The following is a 23,163-nucleotide window of genomic DNA, read 5'->3' as shown; positions in this document are numbered from 1 at the left end:
TTTGTAAAATCACAAGAGTCCCAAGATGACCAAACATATTTTAGCATGTCAGGATTCAGCCTGAATCAGAAAAAAAAAGTAATTTGTATAATTAGGCTAATTATCATCCCACCCTTTTTTTGTGGTACAGTCCTATATTGTCAAGATGACAGATTTACAGTGGTCGTGTCGATAAGAACGTGTCTCCAGCCTTTAATCTGTTTAACTGGTCCAGACCAGTGCAAAGGAGCTAACGACAACACATTTTATTGACAGGAAGTGAAGCCGATGCAGACGTGTCTTATTTCATGTCTTGCTCTTAAAGATGTTCGCTGCCTGCATGAATCTTGTAAAAAAAAAAACTAAATGTTTTACCAAACGAGGATGAAAACTTTGTGCTTTCTTTCATGTTTTACCCACAATGATTTTTCTTTTAAAACTTGCCAACCACAGAGTAGAGACTCTGCCAAGTAACAGTAATCTAAGGCCACTCCCTGGAGAGAAATGAGTCATTGTGGGGTGGTTCTGTGATCTTTCTTGTATCCTTGCTTCTGCAGGGATTTTGTGCACTGTCAGATTTACTCAGGTACATTTTCATTTACCCCTAGAAAAACAATGGATCTTAAGCCGCATGTCCTTTCACTTTTTCTTATTCTGAATAAGCGGAAGTATGGTCATAATATAAACGCAACATAAAGCTGCCTCTGCAGGACTTGGTTTTCATCTGATGAAACAGGAGGCAGTGATGCTGCTATTATTAACAAAGCGTTTCTATTTTAAACGAGAAATGATTCTGCGTGGCCCTGTTGAAAAATTTTTCACACAAACAATCCATCTAGTCTATTTATAGATGCAAAAGAACAAAAGTGGATAGAAATCCCAATCTCCTATTTTGCAAATATGTGTCCCTGAAGTCTAAAAAAAAAAAAATAACATATATATGTTAACTGTTGTGGATGCACAAAAAGAAGATGTGGCTTTACTAGTCTTTTAAATTTATGTTTTATGAATTTTGTTTTTAAGAATTTGTAAAATATTTACAAAAGTTTGAATGTTGCGCCCATTTTTAACCAGAAATTATTATATGTTGAATGTTTCATTCATTGTATTTTATTTTATTTTTATTTCATCATCAAGAGAGTCTGCACAGGGGACTGTTCACCCTATGTTTATTTTTCCACTGATAAATGTTTTTCAGCATCATTTTTGTAGGGGTGCACTCATTTATTTGCACCGATTTCCTTCATTTTGGGAGGCAGGTGGTCAGCTTGGAAAGCCCTCAAACTTATCTACCTCAACAAAGGTCTAAAAATCAACCACTGTTCTCTTATGCTCTCCAGAGAGAGAGGTTTGACTGATAGACAGGCCCACCAGTTCATGTCTGCGTGCTTGCAGTTAACTCACCAATACCAACTCAACCACTTTATTGTTAATTTAAACAGCATTCCAGACAAAAAGAATAATGGTACGGAATCGGCAGGTCAGGCATTTTAAAGATTGCTGATCGGTGTTCGGCCAGAAACCTGGAATCAGTGCACCCCTACATATTTAAAAAGAAATGTAAGTAATAACAATTTTTTGACTGATAGCTTTTATGTTTTTGTAATACCTTTTGTGAGATGCTTGTCTCATTTTTATTGATAGACTTTTTGATCAGCCAATAGATTTTCTTTCGAAAAGTATCCAATTATTGAATAAAACCTCAATCGGTTCAATTTTCAAAACTTAGTAAAATAATAAAAACAAGTTAATTATTTGTGTTGCTCCTCCAAACCTCTGGGCTTGATGCTACTGCCCTGGTAAGCCCTTGTTAAAGTCCCTGATCACCAGGCAAATGTGTGAACGTGATTGTACAAGTATAATTCACCCAACCCTCCTCCTTAGGGATGTGTTTGCCTTTATTTGTTCTGTTGCTCAAGCTGGGGAGTGTCAAGGTGCAGCAGGAAATGACTACAGAAACAGAGGCTTTCACCCTAAACTTTAGCCGATGAGTAGCCAAACTTAAAGAATCTTAAAAGAACCAGTGAATTTTGGAAACAGAAATCTTCATGTGCAACTAAACTTTTCTCAGGTAACTATCCTATCATATAGGTGAAAAGACAAGTTAGTGCGTTCTTTGTGCTGAACCCTACATTTTGTTGTGGAATTACGGCTGTCACCATTGTGAACGCAGCGTGTTTCTGGAACTTATTGTACCCTTTATGAGGGGGATGTTTACAGCCACCAGCTTCCTTTGTGTAAGAGATGGCGCTCTAACACCGCCGTCAGAACCGAAGCAGCAGCAGCTGCTGCTGCTGTTGGCTGCCGGGTATGACGCGCAGACACATGCAGTCTTGCTCTCCCATCACGGTCTAGCTCAGCTCAGCCTCGACACACAGCACCCACCGGCATCATCCTCTGTCGGTCCTCAGGAGATCTTGCATCACTCCGCATCCCTGATGCTGCCTTAAGGGGGAAACAGAGTCCGGAGCATCCCTGGAAGGGTGTGGCACCCCTAAAGTAAATTACTGAAGGGGGAAGCTAATGATGCCCGAATAGGATTATATATATTTTTTTCTTCTTCTTCTTCCAGCTGACAGGTCTCCATGTATACTGTGGTAAGTCTTAGACTTGACCTGGCGGGGGAGCTAGACGCTATTGCATTTCGTCTTGCTTTTATTTGGCTCAGTATTTTATTGTTTTGGGTCGCTGTGAACTGGTGGCCCATGTCACTCATAACATGCACGCACATTACGCACCTTGACCAGTCATGGTGAGAGAAATGCGATCACAGCCTGGCGGTGTTTTCTCTCCTTTTAGCCTTTCATCTATGTGTTCGTGTATATGCGTGTGCGCGCGAATGTGTGTATAATCAAGACATTGTTCGTTTCCTTTTGTCTCACAGAGCTCTAGTTCGGGGAACCCTTCCCTGCACTGTTCCATGTCTTCCTCGGCAGACATCTCGGACGAGGATGACTACAGCAGCTTCAAATCCGGATCGGCGTCGCCGGCACCCGGCGACACTTTGCCCTGGAACCTGCCGAGACACGAGCGGTCCAAGAGGAAGATCCAGGGAGGATCCGTACTGGATCCAGCTGAGAGAGCTGTGCTCAGGATCGCAGGTGAGGGACGCGCACCTTGTTAAGTTAGAGAGAGATCGAGAGAGAAAACAAAACAAAGACTGAATGAGGAATAATGGGATTGATGTACGGGTATGTTGTTGTTGATGTGCTCTTATATTTAGGATTTTCTATGGATTTTATTTTCAACGTTGAACGTCAATGAAACAATAAGACCTTTAAGAAATCAGGTTGACAGAAACGTGATGAAATGCAGGCGAGCTGTCTTTACCGCACCTAATCGTTTTATAGTGTTACTTTGACACCGCTTGATATCGTAAAATTGTCGACATAACTGCATCGTCCGGGCTCAATTAAAGCTCATAAAGATCTGTTCTGACAGTAAAATCCCAGTTGATAAACCGCAAAATAAACAGAACTTTGATTTGTGGATTTATGAAAGTTACAGGAAATCAGTAGCAATAAAAAGTGCGCTAATAATAACGGAGCAAATTGACAGGACGCTCCTTTTATGCACACTGTAAAAAAAATACATTAATAGTTTTATTTACAAAATATTTTGTTTAATCTTCTGGACCGGTTCTGTTAATAAAAATAAATATAATAATGGAAAAAACAACAACAATTTGATTTTAATTCTGATTATTCTGATTCTCAATCAAAATTACAAATATCACACCAATCCTCTACAAGTTCCAGAAAACCCCTCAAGAATTTAAGTTTCCAAGCAAGTTGTTAAACAGTGAACACATCATGTCTGAAGCAGAATCTTGGGCACAATGAGCACATCACTGTGGCCACAATGCAATAAAGAAGATAGTGAAATATTTTGCTTGAATGTGAGCTAATACAGGTTTTTCTAAATTTTACAACACATAACAGCTGGATGGCAGTAAGTTAGTCATTTCATTTGCAGTACTGTTATTTTATTTTCAGTTGTGGCTTAATTTACTGCATCTTACTTTTCAACACTGTATTTTTTTATATACTGCATGTTTGAATTAATTATATTTAGAAAAGACATCTTGTGAGGACCACCTTTCCAGGTGTTTGAGATCGAAAGCTAAGTCGAGAGAGACTTGGAATTTCTTTTTTGTATGTTACATGTTAATGCTGAAAAATAAGAAATTTTAAAGAGACATTTTGTTAAAATGGCATTTTCCCCCTATGGAAACAGTTTGTATCTACAGATTAAAATGGCACATGGTCATATGGTACTTTCTGCTATAAAGAGAGCAGTAGTTTTGGAAAACAATGAAAAGGTTGTTTACATTAATATTTAATGCTATCATTTTTTTTTGTTTTTGTTTCCATGAGATTAAATTAATGTCAGCCCATTTTTAGTAACATTTTCTTCTGAATCTAACTAAGTCTGGTCCAGTAAGACTGTGCAATATACAACAATTAAATATTCCTTAATGTTAGTTCTAACGACAGTTTTGGGTTGGGCTGTGAAGACGGACATTGATTATTTTTTACAGTGCAGTCCTTCCTATCGGTCCTGTAAAGTCACAGAGGAAGCGCTTCCTATTGGTCAGACTGCAGACAAGGGAGGGCTGCAGGGCGTTTCCTTCAGAACGACAACAGCGCCGATCACTCTCCAGCCCACAGCAAATACACATGCACAGGCGCACGAACACACAAGCATGTAGAGCTACACAACGACACACATGCTGTGTCCCAGTCCGTCTCTGGTGAGCGTCCAGTTTGTGAAGCCCGGGTTATGGCTCAGTGCGCGCCGCAGGGGTATGTGCTCTCGGACGAACAGGAATACCTCCAAGCCTACGAGGACGTATTGGAAAAATATAAAGGTAGGAGCGGATCTATAAGTCGAGGCTTTTTAAGCGATGAAGAAATCTGCCCGGTCACTGCTTGACAGTTAAGTGGCTAAATGTCAGCCTGCTCCCTTTTCCTCTCTGCTGACTGGCAGCTTTCAATGGGAAAATGGGAATATTTCCCGCATGACATCACATTAAGCTTGAATTTTAGAAACAAAAGACCAAAGTCTTATAACAGTAATGCTTATCGTGATTTAAATTGATAAAAAGAAAGGAAAGGGCAGGGAATTAGAAGAAACAGTAATTATTTACATGTAGTTTGCTTGCTTAAAAATCTAATAAGCTCGGTTACTTTGTCAGATTATAGGTCTGTTCATTTGTGGAATTCTGTAAATTCTCCTTTAATAATCCACATGTGCAAAAGAATTGCACGTCTAACAATTTATTCTGTTTGCATTGTAAAATAACTTCCAAATGAAACAAAAGATCATGCATGGCAATTCTTGGAAAGGTTTATTAGTGGTTAGAATATCAGTTAACTAACTTGTATACTTGTCCTGTTTAGCTAAAATGCCATTATTTTATTACTGTAGAATATATTTTCAACATTTAAAACAGCAGAGAGCATTGTGGCTTGAACATGGAGGACATTCAGCTTACACTATTGTTCAATGTAAAGTTTGAAGTTATTCTGTAATTGCAATACATTTTAAAAAGAAAAAAGAAAATTGAAGTTTAAACATGTACTGAAAACATTAATTGACATTATTTGATTGATTTGATCTCATTCCCCATGGTATGAAACCTTGTAGCTATTTGCTACAAGCTAGCAAATAGCTTCAATTATGTTTTGCAGTAAGGTGTGGGCCAATGTGATATTAGGATGATTACATTAAGTAAAAATAACAAGGTCACATGGTATCATAGTAATGTTATCTATTAAATTAATTGTTTTGAGTGTGTTGCACATAGAACAATTACCCTCCACATTTAGAAGTCCTTTTTTGAGTGACTAAATTGGATAGAATTATCATGAAAAAAATGATCCTTCTTGCCATTCTTTTCTGTATAAAGTAGCACAAGTACTACAAGCTGACAGCAGTACTTCAGCTTGTACTACAGTCCTTTGTTGCTCACTTGTTGCTAGCTTGTTGGGCTAGCAGCAAGTGGGGTCGAGGCAGCACTCTGCTGAAGTAGTTCATTCTATTTGTCACCAGTATTCGGTGAATGAAGCCTCCTTACTAAATCATAGACACACAGTGCTTGGTGAGCCATTAGCATGACCAAATTAGTTACAAAGTGGATTCAGGACAAGTGATTATTTTTGGAATGATCATCACAACATTAGCTGGTAAATTAGTTGGGCTAGTCACAGGTATGCTTTATATCCAGAGAAGGCACTTCATCTCGATTCAGAACTTTAAACCATATGAACAGTAGGACAAAAAAATCTGTTGTAAACCTTGCAAACTTACATACTAGTCGCCGTCCCTATTTGTTTTGACTTGGTTTGATTTCTTTTACAGAGATAAAATTCATTGCGTGGTGTTGTTATGACCCGTGAAGTCTCCTATGTCAGGCAGTACAATATCTTATAACATGGCTCAAAGTCATCTTACATCAGTAGCTCATGTCACTTCACATTGCCATGCCTTTTGAGAGTACCACATTAATTAGAATCATTCCATCACAGATTCGAGCTCCACTCTGCTTGAGCTTGGCAATATCAGACACATGTATCCTCAGGTCAGGCCTGAAGACATAGAAACTTGCTAAATTCAAACTGACAGGAGTGGATTTTTAACTCTTTGTGTCTCAGTAAAACACAGACCAAGTCAGGAGAACAATAAGCAATAAATGCCGTGCCCTTTTGTGAATACTCAGCATATGTGTGCATGTTCTTTCAGCTGTTGAGGATTTTTTTTGCCAGTCAGCTGTGCTGGAAGGTTTAATCGCTGTGAGTGGGCTCTGAAGGAGTCATATGATGGAGGATCATTAGGAATCCGTAGCTGTTGTCTTCAGGCAGATGGGCTGTGACAAATAGAAAGCTTACTTATTTCCTGTGTTTTCAGCCATTTCAGCCAGTCTGCGATCAGTTTCCACATGTTATGGACAGATTTTTGGGTATATTTGTCGTCCCACCAGCTGTTGCATGAACGATGGATTTTTTACTGAAGGGTAAGGGCACATTTCCAAAAACAATGATCACTTTATAATTTTACAGTTTACTGTATCCAATGTAGTCTTACAGCGGCAGTGTACTTTGTCATCTGTGTTCACCTCACTTTATGCTAAAATAAGTTTTCATTAATTGTGTAATTATCTGTGATGTTTAAGCCATTGATGCTGCAAATTAGATCCACTACGAGCTGATAGTTTCTTTTTTTTTTTGCCAACTCTGAGTTTCTTGTTTCCATCTACTCAGGTTACAGATTACCCCATGAAGGAGAAATTGAAGTTGGAGGTTTTTAACATTTATTCACTAGAGAGTTAAGGAGTCAATGAACAGCCTGTTTGAAGTGATACATTAATTATAAGGTCAAAAATGCTTTAGTTTTGACGGTGGCGTAGAGGTATTTAAATAAAAACTTTCACTGAAGTTTCATATTAACACATTTGTCTTTGCAGAGGTTACTGGTTTCTGTAATACTGTAAGAAATGAACAACAAGCTGAGAAATGTGTTTTGGTTGCCTGTGTTAGTCTACCGTTAAAATATATCAACATATATCCTTTTAAAGTGTTCTTTTCTTCGTTACTTGAATCCTTTTCTATCTAAACCGTTATCTAAACCCTTGACAGCGTTGTTGTCTTTATTATTGCCTAAAGCTAGCCTGACCTTTATTCAGCTACCTAGAGCCTCGAGCTTTGCTCCTTGTGATGCATGGAGAATCAATGGGATGCTTTTTAAAAGTAAAATCAGTAGCAGTAACCAAGCAAACAATCCAGTAAACAAAACAGTTGTAGGGACAGTTATAAAACAATAAATAGTTTACTTCAACCTAACAAACAGAGACAAATACATTTTTATGTTTAAATGTTTGCTTTTAGGTTATTCAAAAAAAAAATTCTTTTTTTTAACTAGGTATTTAGAGGTATTAAACTGATTAATAATGGTATTAAAAAACCTTTTGTGATTTTAAAAACGTCCAATGTAGATCAATTTGTAAAATTTCATAACTAATATTTCTTGTAGACTCCAGTTCTGAGTAGGTCAGATAAAGTCTATGTTGTGCTACTAACAGGCCTTCACAATTGTATTGCAGTTATGTGGTTATTTTTACATCAGATTGTGCAACGTGCCATAATTATTGCAAAGTTTGCGATTCAATAGCTGTTGGCTAAAATATAATTTTAAAATATAATGGAATCTCACTGAAATAGATCTTCACATCTGGCACAGATTACAGTCCAAGAGAGTGCTGAAAGCACACACGAGAGAGACGGAAGGGAGGAAAATGTGGATTTATTGTGACCAATATCAATATGTACTTTTTGTACGCATGATTTTCACATATAATGGAGCCCAAGAGTTGTGCTAATCCTGTTGTTTATATGTATTTATCTTTACTTTTTTGCCTGTTCAAGAAATTGTTGAACACATTTTTCATTTAAATGTATTTTAATAACTGGATAAATTGGCAAAATGAAAAATTATAGATCCATGGAGTTCTACACTGTATGTAAAGAAACAATAGACTTTGAGACTCCTTTGATTTAAGGCAGATCACAAATAGTTCTTCATGGTTCAGTTGCTGAAATAACACACTCTTATGCAGTTTTGTGTGTTAATAATACACCTACTAGTGTTGAAAGGTACGGCGGATTTCTTGGACGAAAGATTGGAAACTTTGGGAATGGGTTAAAGGAATGGCTTCTTAGGCACACACAACAGCCATGTTGTATTTTAAATGGGAGCGTGCCGTTCTAGCTGAGCCTGCTGGGTTGGCCGTCAAACATGGAGGGGCCATTTAAGTTTCACAACAGTGGATTTTGCTCTGTCATCACAGTAGATTAAATGGATCAGTCAGGAGTTTTTGTTTTCCATTTTTTAGATGATGTTTGGTCTTGGTGGTCTATATTTCTTAAACTTGAGCAGCCTATGTTTTGGTAATTAAGAGCAGCAAGCTGTATTTATTTTTCTGCTGTCAAAACCCAAATTAGTAAGTAATTGCTTGTGATGGTTGGTACAGCAACGTAATTATAATTTGCACTTATTTCTTCAAGGTTTTCCCTAAACATTAAACTGTTTAATTTTCCAAAAAAGGAGAAAACTAAACTTAAAAAATATATATATATACAGATTTTCTTTTTGCTTAGTAGCAAAATTGATCAAATCTTGATGTCCACACAGCATTAGCCGTTGTTCATCTAGCTCTAAATATCCTGCTGTGTTGTAGGGTGTGGTCTGCAAGAGTCTCTGAGGCTGTGCTGTCTGTAAATTCATTTATTCTGCATTATCAGCTAAAAGACCACTGGAGATTCTTAAAGAATATCTCTATATGACTAAACCAAGTCTTTAATACCTTCATAATCTCACACAGTGGGGAGTTAGATAATATTCAGTTTTTTTCTGCACAGTCACTGCCTTTGTCCGGCCTCCTGGGCTCAGCCCCGCCCCTCTGCTCTCTGTTGACAGCCCACTCATCACATTCACATGGCCCACTGGCCCACACATAGACTGCAGGCCTCCTCTGTGAAGCCTGTCTATGTTTGAACAAAAGGTACATTGTTTTTATGGGAGCATTGTCCAAGACTTGTGTCCTGCTTAGTTGGGTGAACCTCTTTGTTAGAATGTTTTATTACAATTTCAAACTAAATGAATTTAGCTACACTTTGAAGATAGGCGGTACCAGTAAAGCGGGTAATGTCTCATCTGAGTCTCTGATATCCCCAATTACTGAAGACTAGCTCACTTTCTATTCAGGACATGTAATGGGGAGGTGCAGCGAGGCTTAGACTAAACCTTATTTTGCAGACAGTCAAATTAATGGTTATAAATACAGCGTCATTGTTGGGACTTGCACTACTTCCTGAAGGGTGACATCATCTGGGAGGTCACTCCTGGTGTTGCCCAGTGGAGTTTTGACTCTAAACCTCCTTCAGAGTACAGGAAACGATAACAAAATGAGAGCATCTGTCATTCAGTGGAGGATTCTGCACTACCCTTACTCAAAGATATATTTATGCAGAAACACTGATCAAGCATAACATTATGACCACCAGACTAATGGTAACGGCTTTGGCGAGCACATCACACATGTTCAGTTGGCATGAGATATGAGTATTTGGTGGACAAGTGAACATCTCAAACTCATTGTTTGGCTCCTGGAGGCATTCCTGAGCCAATTTGTGCTTTGTGCTAGTGCAAATAATCCTGCTGAGTGAGACCTCAGCCTTCAGGGGCCAGCATGACCGCTTTGTCACTTTGCAGCCTCGCAACCAACAAACTGCGATCCTCTGTGTATTATAACGCCTAAACAACTTAGCTCTTGTCATACTCAGTCAAATTCTTAAGCCTTCCCTTTCTTCCCCAACAGGTCAACTGTGAGAACAGGTTAATCACCTGTTTTCTAACGTATCTCTCCCACTAAGGGGAGCAAACATAAAGAAATTATTAGTCAAATGTCACAATGTCATTCCATAATGTAGTTAGATTGACCTTGGTTTGCACAAGCGGTGGATCAGGTTAAACAAAGAATGAACATATAAAATCTGTGTGTTTATTGTAATTGCTGATCATAATATACCTCAGTTCTGACTGGAAACAGTGAATGCAGGACAATAAATACTTTGATCGGTTGCTTATTTTTTTCTCAGTAATTTTACAATAGCAACCTGAACTGGTTCTATTTAACTGTTCTCTCCAAGATATCCACTATATTTACCTTTAAAAAGGTTAGATGTTCTGATCTTGCAGAATACAACACTACTGTATCCCCGAGATGTTGTATAGAAGGTTATATAAACTATGCCTGCACTGCAGTCCCATCCAGTTGCATCATATCAATGCCCGAGAATGATGCATGCTCGCTGTTGTATTTGTACGCTGTCATGGTGATGGGAAGACCAGTATGACTGAGCCTCATACCACAGCTCTGTTTAGCTCCTCTTACATGAGATCATCTTGTGAGTCTCCGTCCCTCCCCTGACTCATGCTCTGCAGCCTTCCCTCTCCCTCTCCGGCACCACCTCCTTTCTCTGTCCAGAGAGACTGACAAACTGACTTCCTTTCTTTATTTTTATGATAGATGACCAACAAATGAGTTCATGCATTTATTTTTGTCACTGCTAAATTAGGAAGTTTGTTTTGAGAAGTATGTGAGATTTTTTTTTCTTTTACTTGGATTTAAAACCTAAATCTGGACGAAAACATCAGACAGATTAAAGAAATGCTGTTCTGGCACATTATGAATGAACTTATTGTTGCAGCCGTGTGGAATTGGGGTCCTACTGGTGCTTTTGGCTTAGTAGGATAAAAATGACAGAAATGTGAATAAGCTGTTGTCTTCATTTGACTTTCAACATGGTTTATGTCTGTAGGTTCCAAAATGAGTTTGAACTTGAGATTGTACTCTGACTTTAAAAGTCAGGCTTCCAAATATTTCTGTGAGGAATGCCAACATTAAAAAAAAAATCACACAATTTGAACTCCCCATTGTAAATCTTGAAAGGCTGCCTGGAAGGAGTAAGTCTTTGTTATGTTTACTTATCACCTAAATGAGAGTATTTTACTTTAAAATGGCATATTCACATCTGCACATATGAGGGTTAATGATGACTTTGTGTTGGTACTCATGTGTGTTGGTCAGACAGCCGTGTTTATTGCATCCTTCCAATCCTACGTTTATCCTTTAAAACTTATTTTTGAACTTCAGGCAATATTTATGCTTTAAATAGAGTATTTACAGTCATTATTGGACACTGTAAAGTTTTTTTTCTTATCTTTTGTCTCCAGCAATGGAAAAAAAACAAAACAAAAAAAAACAGATACTCCCTTGGCTGCTTTGAATGCTGACAACCTGTTTCAATTACAGAGCTGTTCCAGTCACATAGTTGTGATGCTGCCCTACCTTTTTGAGAAGACTGCAGTTTCTCACTCACAAGGAATGTCAGAAATGTATCGACAAGTATCTCACCATCACCATCAGTCTTGTGCTTGTTGTTAAAAGTTCATCAGAAATACTTTTTTTCTTTTTTTTGCCACTTTTAAAAATGTGATGAAGTAGCCATATGGTGAAAGTCAGAATGTGTTTGCTGGTTACAGGTACCAAAGTGTATGTAGGTTCATATAAGATGTGAGAGAGTTTGCCGATTGGACCAGGGTTTTATTCTGCAGTTTAAAAGATTAGATAAGGGCGTGCTCCCACCTCCTCGTACCAGTGCTACATAAAGCCAGTTGTTCATCCATCTTCTCTTGGTTCCTTAAAAGACAAATTTGGTCAGCTCATACAGTAGAAAATGGCTGAATTATTTTTTTTTAAATTGTCCAGCACAATAGTTCTTTCAAATATTTGTAGGTTTTCATTATTTAAACACAACATATACATTTGATTACAGATTTGAGCTCAATAATGCTTGGCGAATCTTTGTCCTTATCCTTGACATTAACGTAAAAAGCTTTAGTTTAGTCTGTATGTTTTTACTTCCCTGTAATACAAGGTCAAGAGGATTATGGAGGCTGGATTTTGATTGCACTGACTTTTGGACTCAGTTCCGCTCAGACTGTGAGGATTTTTAACACAGAGATGCCAAGTGGTGTTAAAAAGACATCCGTTTATCTTCTATCCTGTTTAAACAAGCCTGCACACACTTGCGTTCTGCAGGTTTAGAGTACAACACATGAAACATTTATAATTGTATTAAGCTTTATGATAGTGTGAATAGTCTGTAATCATGGTTCAAAACAGGCTTTCAACCCTTTTTTCTCCTTTCAGTTATACAAGCATGACTCTCCTTCAGTTTTCCATAGTGCACATTAGGAAATGAAGGATGTCACCTAAGTGGCAGAGATTATGTGGCTTGCAGTTGGAGGGCCAGCATAGTTTAGGGTTGTGGTTATTTATAGCCATGCACATGTGCTTTTGCTACAAATAAGTGTCTGAGGCAGCCAGTTTGAATGCTGTGGTGGTCTCTCAGGAGGGGCTGTATCTGCATTGACTATCAGCAGCAAATATTCAGCCAAATATGAGATACGATATGTATATGCAATAGCTTGGATAAAGCCGTCTCCTGCAATATTTTATGTATTATATATGTATATCATTATGAGCACTTCCATAGTAGTGTGTTTCCCCCTTGCTTTAGCAAAAAACACCCACAACATCCATTCCACTTGACCCCTGAAGGTGTGTTGTGTTACCAGGTGCCACGTTGTTAGCAGCAGGTTTCTTAATGTCTCATAAGTGGTGAGGTCAGCCATCATATGTGGCTCAATCAACCATTTGCTGCACCATTTTCTGCCCAAAGGGAATACCTTTTCCCTATCCACTGCCAGTAGAACCAACAATGGGCTTGTGACCATCACAGCTGAACCACAGGGCAATGGAAGATGTTGACCTAATTTATTTACATCATTTGTGCTGCTTATCTGGTCAAAACATGGCATCAGAATTTGCTACGGCAAGAAAGCAAACTGGCAGAAACAGTGTGATGCTTTGGGTGATGATGTTCTGCTTGGAAACCTTGGTTTATGCCATCTGTGGAGATGCCATCCATGTACCACCATTCTAAGCGTTGTTGGAGGTCATGTACTAATATTGTGAAAAAAATTGTGATTTCAATGTAAGCGATACAAAATGAATGATATCTTTAAGACACTAATTGTATTCAGTGTCGATATTTCACTTTGGCACAGAGTTTTGCACAAATGCGTCGCAAACAAACAGATACTTAGCCTCTCCCTTTCAATTGAACACAGATTTGCTGATGATCAAACCGTGCGCATCCAAGTTAAACATCAACATGACAAGTTCTTCCAGAGAAGAAGAAAATTTGCGATCCTCTTTGGTCAAAAGGCAAAAGCAAAAGTGTAGTTTGGGGGCATTTTGCCTATGAGGGAGACAGACAGGAAAAGGCGAAGGATGTTGATAAGCTCTTAAATAATCAGTGCAGCAGTGTTGGCCACAAAGAAGTCTGTAGTGGTACTAGACTTCTTTGTGGGCAACAGTCTGTAGTGGTATTAGTACCACTACAGACTTGGTAAATTATGTTAAAAAACCCACACTGTAAAGATAATTAGGAGTTAAAAAAGGACAGTAATTATGATGGATGGCACAAGTTAATGTTTGTTTGGAGGTTGGTGGCCTCTCGACAGCCCCGTTATGGCTTTGACCTTTTACGGGTGGCAACTATGAAGTGGGGAAGGGGTAAAACAACCTTCATCCTTTCATTACTGCACTGTTAAGTATTTAAGGGATTCAGGGTTGGAATTTTGTCTTAAAACTGTTTTATCTATTTTTTTTAAAGACCCACACCAAAGCTGACAAAGATAAACCAAAAATGTGTCAGAATCTATGTGAACAGCCAAACCTTTTAAAGAAATACTTGATAACACTTGATACTGTGGTGAAAATGGTATCAAGTATTAAGTATTTTTCTTACTATGGGCATCGAGTTTGAAATCATAGTGCTGTTACAACTCTATCATACACAGCCTTTCAAGAAAGGATCACAACAATGAGTTTTTAAGTGACGACTAAAACCGAAATTTTCCTCTGATTTTAAAACAATTGACCATGTGTTACAAACAAGTCTGATATGCTTGACATTTGTTTTTGAGAAAAAAAAAGCTTCTCGAAAGGAAATTGTTTCTTATTATGTTAAAGCAAGACATCTTGGTCACTTATAAAACTGCTAGTTGTAAACGTCTGATTTGTGAAGTGTTTATAACAATTTTATCTTGAAATATCTCTTAAAACACAAATATTGTGAAGCCACACCTCTACTACCTTTAATTGTTTTTCTTTTTTTGCTTCTTTTTTATTGGGGACCTTTATTTAGCTTTTGAAGTTCAATTTTTGTTTTAATTTAGTTGTTTTGCGTTTTATGCTGAGCCTTTACATTGAGGCTGATATTGATATTCAAAAGCTTTGATTGCTGCTGAAACTCAATAGAAATTAAATGGAATTTTGCTCGAAAGGTGTAATGTTTGCTGAAAAAAGCAAAATAATGGAAGCTTTGACAGTTAACAACTGAATTGAAGCAAACTTGGTTAGCTGATCCAATCAGTTGAGAGAAACACTGGGTGAGCAGCTAAGTACCAAATTGTTTGCTCACTGATTTTGTAAGATTGGATAACTATAATGTGTGTGATAAAGGTGCTGAGGTTGTGTAATAATAGATAATTATGGGAATGATCACATTACTTCTCACCTTGGCACTGTTTGGTATCATATCTTTGTTGTTATATTGATATAGTCCCCATTCTGTTCACTTCATGGCCAAACATTAAATGACCTTTATTCATTTGGAGAACTACCAAGGATCCTGCTTTTTATTCTTAGAAAATCCTCCAGAGGGCACCACAATATAAATCTTCCATGAATATTTTTCTTGGAGGCGCAGGTCAGCTCTTCATTTTTTCTGGTCCACAATATATTGCATTCAGACATTCAGGGTAGAAATAATAATAATAATAATAATTATTATTATTATTATTACTGTTATGCTATCTCATACCAGCTGATGTTTCTGTTTTTGCCATGAATCTATCAGAGTGTGTGTTCACGTGTGCGTGTGTGTGTGTGTTATCAGTGAACTGTCAACATATGAAGCATGGTAATCATTACTGTCTCTCTCCTTGATGGTTTCTTTTTCTGACCTGACCTTTGATCTGAGCTGGGCAGTTTCCTGGAATACGTAAGCAACTTGTCTATGTTATTTCCTTTTTTGGATGAATTTTAATGTAATGCAGTGTATGAGTCGGCGTCCCTCTTCAGTCTGAGCAGCTTTCCCCATCTGTGGTTCAACTACACGATGATGTAAGGATCAGAGATGACACAGCAGAACTGCTGAATGTCTGGCATTTTCCTTAGATATCTTATATTTTCTTGAGCTTTAGCAATTTTTGCTATTTTGTTGGTGATGTTGCTATCTAACCCTCAGTTTAATTGACTTTATTGTAACATAAAATTTAAATCAGATTTAATTTATTTGTTATTAAAATCAAATAAGCATCATAACTTATAAGTCTAAAGTATTTTATCTGAAGATTAATCTAATGCTTTCACTTAAAAAGAAGAGTAGATTTATTTTTAGGGATATCAACTGATTAAAAATATTTAATTGCGATTAATGCATGTGAGGGCCAAAAAGTACGGAATCCTGTGCCTTAAAAAAATGAACAGTAGTAAAATGAATTTGCCTTAACTCATGATTAACAACCCTGATTTTTACATTCTTAAAAAAATGGTAACCATCTCAAAGTTTTTTACAGGTTATAGAGATACAAAAGGACATGTATTACTAGTCAGTATCTGCTTATTGTTAGACTCAATACAGTACAGTACAGTAAATTAGGTTTGATATTGTGGCAGAAAAAAAAAATTTCCACCACACCATACATCAGACATTATTTTACTCCTAAATTGTACTACTGGTAGACAAATTAAAATCAGACTTGGAGTTATTTTCCTTTAAGGATTTAGATGATTCTGACCCTAAATTTAAGAAAAAGGTGTTTCACAGATGTGCAGAGGAAAGTTACTTTTGCTGTTCTAAAAGCCTAATGTTAATTTTGAGGAAAAAAGTGTCTGGAGAGGGAAAAAGGTTGAAGCTCCAGGTTTGGTTCCACAACTTTTGGGGAATCAAACATGTGCGGTTTTTTTTTTTTTTTTTTTTTGTCCATCGTTCTGCCACCTTAACCCCCCTCCGCTTCAACAGTGGATCAATCTGCTATTGCACACTAGCTGTTTCTATTACAACAGCTAGTGTGGCTGGAGCCTCATGGTACTGGTTGTCTAGTATGTCCGGAAGCGTTTCTCTTTGGATTTGGAATCGCAAAAAAAAAAAAAAAAAAAAGTAAAAGTCTTATAGAATATATGATTATTTGATTGGCAGGAAAGTGTACTCTACTTAAAGAAGAAAATGGCTTGGTTCATATTACAGTGAGAATAATGTGACACTGAAATATTTCATCTCCTGCTTGATATTTTTTATCCAGAATAATTGTCGCACCACTCCACTTTCCAATTCCCAGTGCCTCTTACTCATAGACTATTTTTAGATGAACTAAATGGAAAAATCTGTGGAGGATAGGCTAACAGAACACTTAGAGCACCCTTGTCATTATGGAGATACATTTTCTGGGGTTTATGACCATTTTGAAGGATTTTCTATGTGATAGTAGCTTTTTCAATTCGAATTTGAATGGTCCAATGAAAACTTCAATAATTTCCGCAGCTTAACACAAAAATTTCTAACATTTACTAAAAGTTGCCATCAATTTATAAAAATCTTTGGCTCAACAAAGCATTTGGTCCATTTTTAAAAGCAATCGTTTGTTAGAAATGAACACTGGATTTTAAAAAATAAATCTTATCATCTGTTTTGGTTGTTTTCATATCTTATCATGCAGGTTGCTGACTTGTGTTTACCTGAATGTTTTTAGATGACTGCGATGATTAACAGAAAACACAAACAACTGCACCAGACAGCTAATTTTGTTTAATCCTTTGTTTTCTTGCCTAAAAATAAATGATTTAATTCGATATATATTCATGTTTGTCTATAATTAAGCAATAAGGCTGTCTTCTGTCGTAATTGCACTTTTAAATTAGTCATAATATGGCGAGTTGAAATCATCCTGGCATTGAAAACGGATGCTTTCGTAAAAAAAACAAACAAAAAAAAACTTTCTTTCCTCACTGCCTTCATGAGCTGCTGCTAGATAAACACCAAACCGCATGGAAACTCAAAATAGCAAGTAGCCATGGAAAACCTGACAGGACTCGCTCTGGATCCTTGATGAGAGAGGGAGTTGCAGCTCCCTCGGAGGCTGTTAGGCAGAAAGGGAAGCTTGGAGAGACTAAAACAGCTTCTCTGGTCGTTCATTTACGCGGCATTCGTCTAACTGGACTGCTATCCTGTTGTCTGCTGGTCGGAAGCTGCCACACAGGATGAAGTACCTGCTTGAAACTGAAAGGGATCACAGAGCACATCTGGTAACTCTCATGTGCTGCATGGGTCAGTACTTATGTTACAGTTTTCTTAAGTGATTGGATCCGTCAGTGTTTGCTCACTAATGATTTCTCTGATCTGCCGGAGTAAAACTTAAATGTAATCTGCCGTGGAGACTTATAAAGTCTGCCGCTGGTCGTGTTGTTAGGGTTCAGGAAATATTTCTCAGAGACCGCTGACGATGGTGGTAGTTGTGGGACAAGTGTGAGCTGGCTGACAGATGTTGCCTTTATTAATATCGGCATGTACACATGTTTTTTTTTCTTTGCTTCTTTTTTTTTGTTTTTGTTTTTGCATTCACTAAATATTACTCTGAGGAGAGTGTATGCAAACATGTAAGCACTGGAATGAGTCACATTGCTGTGGTGTCTGGCCAGGACTTGGCGTTTGCACGAACGAAATAGATACTTGAATTTGAAGATACCAGTTTACGTTTTTCCTAAAATGCCTGTGCTTTTACAGTGGTGTTGTCACTGTCACAGGGTGATGTCAGTCTGGTTGGTATGGCGATGCAAACAACAAATAAAGCATTGTGGTGCTTTTGACAGCTTGTAGCTGAGAGTGATTTCATCTTAGCCTCTGGGAAATCACGACCTTCATTTGTGTTACGGTAACACTTTCCCATCCTCAAAAGTTCCAGCGTTGCTTCATGTCTTCTTTTTTTTTTCTGCATCAATCGTTTATATTTTTTTAATTTGAATTGTGGTAATTTGTTTTTGGTTTTTTCAAGAATATGTTCTAACTGTCTTTTTATTAACTATTGTTTTGTTACAAATGTTAGAAAGAAAGGGATTGATTATGGTGATAGAATTATTTGCACAGTGCCTTGCAATTTATCCTACTTTAACTTTTTCACAAACTGAACATTTAGTATCTATCCAAAGACTTTTAATGATAAACTAATAGAGTCTATATAAGATTGTTAGAAGACCTTAGTGAACAAACAGCATAATTTGGAGCAGGGGAAGACACTGTACAGGTCAGGAAATAAAGTTGTGGATAAATTCAGATTTATCAGAAGCTTTAACCATTTCATAGATCACTGTTCAATCCATCATACAAAAATAATCAACTATGACATGACTGCAAACCTACCAAGAAATGACTGTTAATATTAGACCTCTAATACATCTAATATTGACAGGATTTTGGGTGTGAACTTCACAAATTTGACTTAGCGATGTACGGTATACAGCAAACATGTGGAAGAAGGTGATTTAGTAAACAACTGTCCTGAACTCACTGTCCTCAACATGAAACATGGTGGCGACAGCATCATGCTGTGGGGAGGCTTTTCTTCAGCAGCAACATGGCTGCTGGTCACAGTTTAAGTAAAATGCATAAAGCAAAATATAAAACATTGCTGGAAGAAAACCTGTTAGAATGAAAGACTTGAGTCTTGGGGATGTTTTCAGATGTTCTCCAATAAACGTGACATTTTTGTCACTAGACAGGTGAGACGTAAAACATTTACAACAAATGTTTTACACTGCATAGTGTTAACACAGGAAGGCAGAGTAAAAATAAGCATGCTACACTCTTCAGGGTTTCCTTTGCAAAGATCTTGAAGCTTATTTTGGATTTTTCTTCAGCTTCACATTTACAAATAATTCTACATTTGAATGTATGGAGTTTTGTGGTTTGAAGTGACAACAGTAATTTGATGTTTGTTTATGTAACTGGTTACCTAGGTTTATGTTATTTTTGTTTATAATGTTATTAGTGCAGTGTTGCCCTTTGACCCTTTGCAATGTCTTGTCAACACAAAACTGATGGGGTTAATCTAGAAGTAGAAGATTTTGCTTAAAAAAATGAAGCTGTAAATCTTTGAAATCCCCCAAGCAAATGAAAATGTTGTAGCATAACTTATAACCACACTTTTGTAGCACGTTGTGACTCACAGTTTACACAACACACATTGCTTGAAGGGGTTTCTGTCTTGATGGATTTAGCAAAAAGCAGATGTGCCTAGACAACTGGAGAAGAAAACAATTAATGTTGTGATGTTTTTCCCTTTTGTAGATGAAAGAGACAGAGTGCAGAAAAAGACCTTTACAAAATGGATAAATCAGCATCTATTCAAGGTAAGACATACTGTCTGGCAGTAGTTTGCAAATGTTTGCTTATTAAAACTGATATGAAAGCTGTACCGATCATATGTTGGGCAAGTCTTTTTCCTGTCACATTTACCAAAACCATTTTCATGTTACATGCACAGTAAATCATTTATTGCTAGTTTTTTTTTTTTTTTGTTAGGTTCCAACATGTTAACATTCCTCCTGAGACGTTATTAAAGCTTGCTGAAAGTCATTTAGGAAGACATGTGTAGCTGCTCTGCAGCAGCAACAGGTTTTCTTTTGTTGAGGGGTAAATGTGAAATGCTTACTACGTGGTTTCATCAGTGTTTGGAATTTAATGAAACACTTAAGAAAATAGACAAGCATGGACATGTCTCATCTGTCACGCCTTTTTGGAATATGAAGGATATGGAGAGGATATGAAAATGTTTTCATGCGTTTCAGAGATCGGATGGAATGACTCACTGCTATCTCTTAAAGGAGATTTATCTTAATCGTCTTTTATTGTCTGATTTACCTGTTCAAGAAAAATAAAATTGTTAATGTTGAAGGAATTTTATTGGTTGCAATTTGACTGCTGCAAATTACATGTAAAGCCTTGCAGAAAAACAGAAACTTTGATGATCTTTGCTAATTAATTTGGCACGATGACACCAGTTTTGATTCTGCAATATGGAGAGACCATGCAGGAAATCATTGTGTTGGATGTAAGTGTGTTGCAAAAGTATTCGTAGCTGAATTTAATCAGTTTGTCACACTTTATCCTAAAGCCTTTTGGTATTTCAGTGATATTTTAAAGAGTTCATCAAAAGAGTAGATGAGGAGAAGGGAAAAATCTGATACACTGCAGCATAAATATAAATGAAAGTCACATTTTCAGATTTTCTTTCTGGTTTGGGGTCAATGTGGGAAACTGAAAATGGGAAAAACGTAAAAGGGACATGAAGTCTTTTAAAAACTACTGGACTTTAGTACATATTTTCAGTATCCACATGGGGCTTTACGACTGAACAAAAATACAACTACTTGAAGTACACAACAGAAATAAACACAAATCTATTAATACTGACATGCAGTCTTTAGAAAAAGGAAGTACACCCTGTGTAAAACTGAGAGTTTTATGTATCAAGACATGAAACCAAAATGTAGAAACTGTGCCATAAACTAAATAGACCTCGACTACTTTAGTCATTTTAGAACCTGAAGGGACCACGTAATTTAATTTTTTTTTTATGGAGAACCCTGGCATTAAAGGAGGATATACTATCTTTTTCCATTACAGTATGACAAGACAGAATGCTAGGATGAAGTTCCTCTTATAAATGCTAAACGGTTAAACAGGTTTTCCCTAGTTTTGCTCCTTTACCTTAGAAGCCTATGCTGTTTTTTACATTGCAGTTTCTCGTGTTCTGTTTGCTTTACCCCTATGTTTTCCCTATAATTGAATGGCATTGTTAGAAACTAATTAATCCAACAGGAAGGGAACATGTATAGAACGTTTTGTATTAAAACTCAAGGCCAGAATGTCAAAAGAAGAATAAAAGCTAAGTAGATTTTTTTTGCCTCAGAAAAGAGACTCTGTCACTTCTCTGTCTTTTGGTCTAAAGTTTTGTTTTCTGGCTAAAAAGTGACTTGATTTCGTAACTAATTAAACCAGTGTGGTTTAATGTGTATGTAAATATTAAAGCGTGAATGCTGATCTTGTATTACCAGATATACACAACTAACAGCAAATATGGTTCACTAAACACATTGAGCACAGTGACCTATCAGTGTCCAAAGGATCAGTCTGAGACAGTCAGGCTGTTTGTGCTACTGCATCAAGAATACTTTGCAGAGTATCTGCAGTATGACCCAGCAAATAGTAAATCTCTTGAACAAAGCACAATTAGGCACAATTGTAATACTTTTCTGAAATATTAACTTGTAATTTGAATTGTCCCCCAATCAGCATTTTAAAAATGTACAATATTTGTGGGACAAATTATAACTCACTGCTTTGTACCACTTACAGCATAAAAAATAAAATTCACTTTGTCAAATTAAGTCACGCAGCTCTGATGGCCTTTTAGCCTCTTATCTCCAGCTTAATGCAGACATTACTGTGAAAACACTGCAAACTTGCTGACTCGGTTATTCATTTTAAAAGACAGTAGGAAGAGTTAAGCTTGAGATCAGAGCCTGTGCTGTACATTCAGTTCAACCAGTCTGATCATTAGGATCAGATTTTACGTGACAAGGATGTTGGCTTCCTTCAATGTTTAAGGCAGATTGACAGTGGTGAATAGAACCATTTACCAATTTGTTTTTGGAAGGATGCTAGAGGCTCATCGAAACTGTTAGTTTTAGTTCTTGCTTTAGGAATCACGGCAGTGCAGGCTATGTAAACCTTGACACAATCTTGGCAGGAAAAAATAAGGAGATAATGAAATTACCTCCTTAGAATTACATATGGATTAGAAATCGCATACCAAAATAAAAAAGTTTGAAAACCATTGTCATTTTATTTTAACTAAGGTACATAATTTTTACATGTATTTTCAGAGATAATGATGGAGTATGGAGCAGTCACTATGGAGTGTCAAACATGCCACAATTCAGAAAAATAAATAAAAAAATATATATAAAAAAGCATAGGTTTTTCTTACCTGCCAGCATGACTCATCAAGACTGTTGGTTAGGAATAAGTATGCTCCAATCAAGATGATTGACCTATTGTGTCCTTACGATGTTGGTGACCACAACAGTTGAAGTAATATCTTTGTGCAGCTCATTCATTTAAACCACTAATCATATTCAATTGACACATTAATTCATTTGGTTAGTCTAAATGTCAATCACACATCTTTTTATTTTGATTCCTGGTACTTTTGTCTCTTCATACAAAGGGTTTCACATGCAGTCAATGAGGAATTAGAGGTGCTGAGTTATAGGTTAAGATTTTCTTTGCTGACTCAATAATGCAAACATACTGATCTATTCTGGCTCCACAGCTGTGGTTGCTATCAGGGAATAAAGTCCTGAAAGTCCTGTGTTAAAGCAGGTCAATGGGCAGCTGACTGATTTCAAGGGGATGCTATTTAGGCCAGGGA

The 23,163-nt window shown here is 37.1% G+C and overlaps 1 protein-coding gene across 6 annotated transcripts in view; it reads left to right on the top strand.

The window, feature by feature from the left end:
- dst (dystonin) overlaps positions 1 to 23,163 on the top strand; it is a 114,434-nt gene that overhangs the window by 4,879 nt on the left and 86,392 nt on the right. For 3 of the 6 annotated variants that reach the window (XM_088013011.1, XM_088013006.1, XM_088013009.1), the window contains exons 1-3: positions 1,949 to 2,050; positions 2,864 to 3,080; positions 20,016 to 20,077. In XM_088013011.1, the coding sequence (XP_087869137.1) occupies positions 2,900 to 3,080; positions 20,016 to 20,077 (243 nt within the window). In that variant the 5' untranslated portion in view covers positions 1,949 to 2,050; positions 2,864 to 2,899. Of the gene's footprint in view, positions 1 to 1,948; positions 2,051 to 2,863; positions 3,081 to 4,263; positions 4,850 to 20,015; positions 20,078 to 23,163 lie in introns of those variants that run through there. The other 3 variants (XM_088013010.1, XM_088013008.1, XM_088013007.1) reach the window with 2 other exon arrangements.

Source organism: Poecilia mexicana, unplaced genomic scaffold, assembly GCF_051168715.1.
Source record: "Poecilia mexicana isolate PSO_F unplaced genomic scaffold, ASM5116871v1 scaffold_15, whole genome shotgun sequence".
Classification (NCBI taxonomy): Eukaryota; Metazoa; Chordata; class Actinopteri; order Cyprinodontiformes; family Poeciliidae; genus Poecilia; species Poecilia mexicana.
The sequence above is the reverse complement of the archived record's forward strand: the minus strand, read 5'-3'. Positions and strand labels throughout refer to the sequence as shown.